At 33.2% G+C, this 2,535-nt stretch overlaps 1 protein-coding gene across 1 annotated transcript; it reads right to left on the reverse strand.

The window, feature by feature from the left end:
* Positions 1–842: 842 nt before the first annotated feature.
* LOC118479552 (F-box/LRR-repeat/kelch-repeat protein At2g27520-like) lies at positions 843–1,975 on the reverse strand. Its single transcript, XM_035974123.1, has 2 exons — positions 977–1,975; positions 843–857 (listed from the first exon to the last, which is right to left on the reverse strand). The coding sequence occupies exons 1-2, from the start codon at positions 1,973–1,975 to the stop codon at positions 843–845; spliced, it is 1,014 nt and encodes a 337-aa protein (XP_035830016.1).
* Positions 1,976–2,535: the final 560 nt, after the last annotated feature.

Consider the following 2,535-nt stretch of genomic DNA (forward strand, 5'->3'; position numbering starts at 1 on the left):
CCTCTGATGAAAAATGGATGATAGTTGTTAGGAAACCACTGATGAATCAATATCAGTAGTTTACAGTGATGAAAATGAAAACAGTAGCTGACTATAACTATCAGTAGATAGCCTATCAGTGGATTAAAACACTGAGCTTTAACAACAGTCATTATATAAACAGTAGTTCAAGCATGTTCCTTCTACAAAAAAATATATTTTAACCCAACAATCGTTTCAATCCCCTTCAACCTCCACAAAACACTATTTTAACCCAACAGTGGTTTTAAACCACCATTTTAACCAAACAGCAGTTTCAACCACAGTTTTCTTAACAGTACTTCCAAACATCTGTTTTCATCCATCTGTTGACCAAAGTCAACAGATGTATCAACCACTGTTTTATTTTCAAATATATGTTCCTAATAACAGAGCTTTGATCATTTAAACATACGTTTGCCAATATTACAAGCATTTACACTCTCAAAACTAAATATTTATTTACTTAATTTAAATAACAAACATCATTAATAATTTTAACACAACTAATTATATAAAAACTACAAGTGTCAAACAGAGGTAACTATATAATAAACAAACTTCAAAACAGCAAACAGCAATCAATAGAATACAACATAATAATTCCAAATAAATGGGCGAAACAGCATACAAAGTTCATCCATCTGTTGACTTGGGTCAATAGATGTATCAACCACTGTTTTATTTAGAAATATCTGTTCCCAATAACAGAGCTTTGATCATTTAAACAGACCATTGCCAATATTAAAAGCTTTTACACTCTCAAACATAAATAATCATTTACTTAATTTAAATAATAAACATGATTAATAATTTTATCACAACTAATTATATAAAAACTACAATTGTCAAAACAGCAAACAAAATTCAATAAAATACAGGATCCTAATTCCTAATCAATTGGTGAAACAGTAGTCTCGATAATTAAAGCTCCTTTCGGACCATTGTAGTTGTCAACATGTTGGAGGTATTTCAGAAATTCGTTGCTCAGATCAACTTCAATCATATCCCCCCAGATGCTTGTTATCAGCCACTTGTTGTCTTCAATTATATTAGTCCTTTGGCGCCTATCTACATAATCAACTACACGAGGATTATTGAAAACAAACACCTTCATCCAGCCTTTTTCTTCATATCTGAGTAAATCAGCAGTTAGCTCAGCAGACTTTCCAATAACAATCAAATGCAGCGTCTTTGCGATTGTCAAAAAATGCCCTTGGCAAGGATTAACTACAACACTATCTGGAAAACGAAGCATTCTAAAAGTCTCACTCAGAACGTCAAAAGCAACGATGTTCCTCTCACCTAGTGGATACCAATAATTTGAAACCATAAAATATATGGTTTTATCAGCATAAACTCCTGTAGACCATGAATAACCACTTGAATCATAATTGTTTACGCTACCAAAATTTATTGTTCTCCATGACTCACAACGTCGTGAGTAAACACGAGCAACAGTTACATTACGGTAACATCTGATGTTCAGCACTTTCAGATCATTGAACTGATCAAAATAAATTCCACCAGTATCAAAGTTTCGATCATGATTGTAATTGAAGTAGTCATTAGACAAAACCTTATAGCGCCTGGTAGTTGGATTCCAAAGAATCAGCTGACAGCAAATCCCTTCATTGCAAACTAACAACAAACCATTAAATGACGATAGAATACGTAAGAAGCTAGGGTGGATATTGTTAGGAAAACTTAAGGTTTTGCTTCTAACAACATCCAAATTACCAGCAACTACGTCGTCAACGACAATTGACGTGTCTTTAAAGGAGAGTAGTTTCTTTTGTACTGAATCTCCACCTCGGAGAGCATGCATCATCTGAAATCCATGACTTGACAATTCCCTTTTAAAATTCTTGGAAAGACATTTGAAACGGCCAATATCTTCTGCAGAGAGCCTTGTGAAAATCTCGTCAACAATCACTTGAAACCCAAATTTTTCCATTTTTGCAGTGAACCAATGAGTCTTTGAAAGTAAAAGAAATTTTAATGATATTGATAAACAAAAAACTTTTGAAGATGATTGAGTAGATGGATGAAAACGGTAATATCAAAACCTCTGCCCAATGTATTTTATATACCCCATGAAGGAGGTTATGACTAAATACATCGTCAGACGAAAGAATATGATGCGACAGTCGTTAGGCTTTTAATACATTTACATGGGAAAAATATAAAATTAAACACGTTATTAAATTACAATTAACCTATTCATTTACCTATAAGACGCCTTTATCATAAGACAGAAGTGATTGAGTGACGTGCATTAATTGCAAAGTACATATCCCCAGGCATTTTGAATTTAAAATTACCAGCAATTTCAAAACCACTGCTATGGTATATGTTTTCCAAAGGAAACGTCTGCTAAGTTATACTTTGTTGGCTATGGGCAGTAGTTTGCACTCTTGAATGTGGACCAAACCTTTGACCTTTAAATATAGAGCAGTAGCTTGAAATTAAATGTATTTTAACTCAGATAAAAAGTTGACACATCAGCAATCATCA

This window comes from Helianthus annuus, chromosome 6, assembly GCF_002127325.2.
Source record: "Helianthus annuus cultivar XRQ/B chromosome 6, HanXRQr2.0-SUNRISE, whole genome shotgun sequence".
Classification (NCBI taxonomy): Eukaryota; Viridiplantae; Streptophyta; class Magnoliopsida; order Asterales; family Asteraceae; genus Helianthus; species Helianthus annuus.

Coding starts and splice junctions, on each gene's coding strand:
- LOC118479552 (XM_035974123.1), bottom strand. CDS start 1,975: ATGGAAAAATTTGGGTTTCAAGTGATTGTTGACGAGATTTTCACAAGG.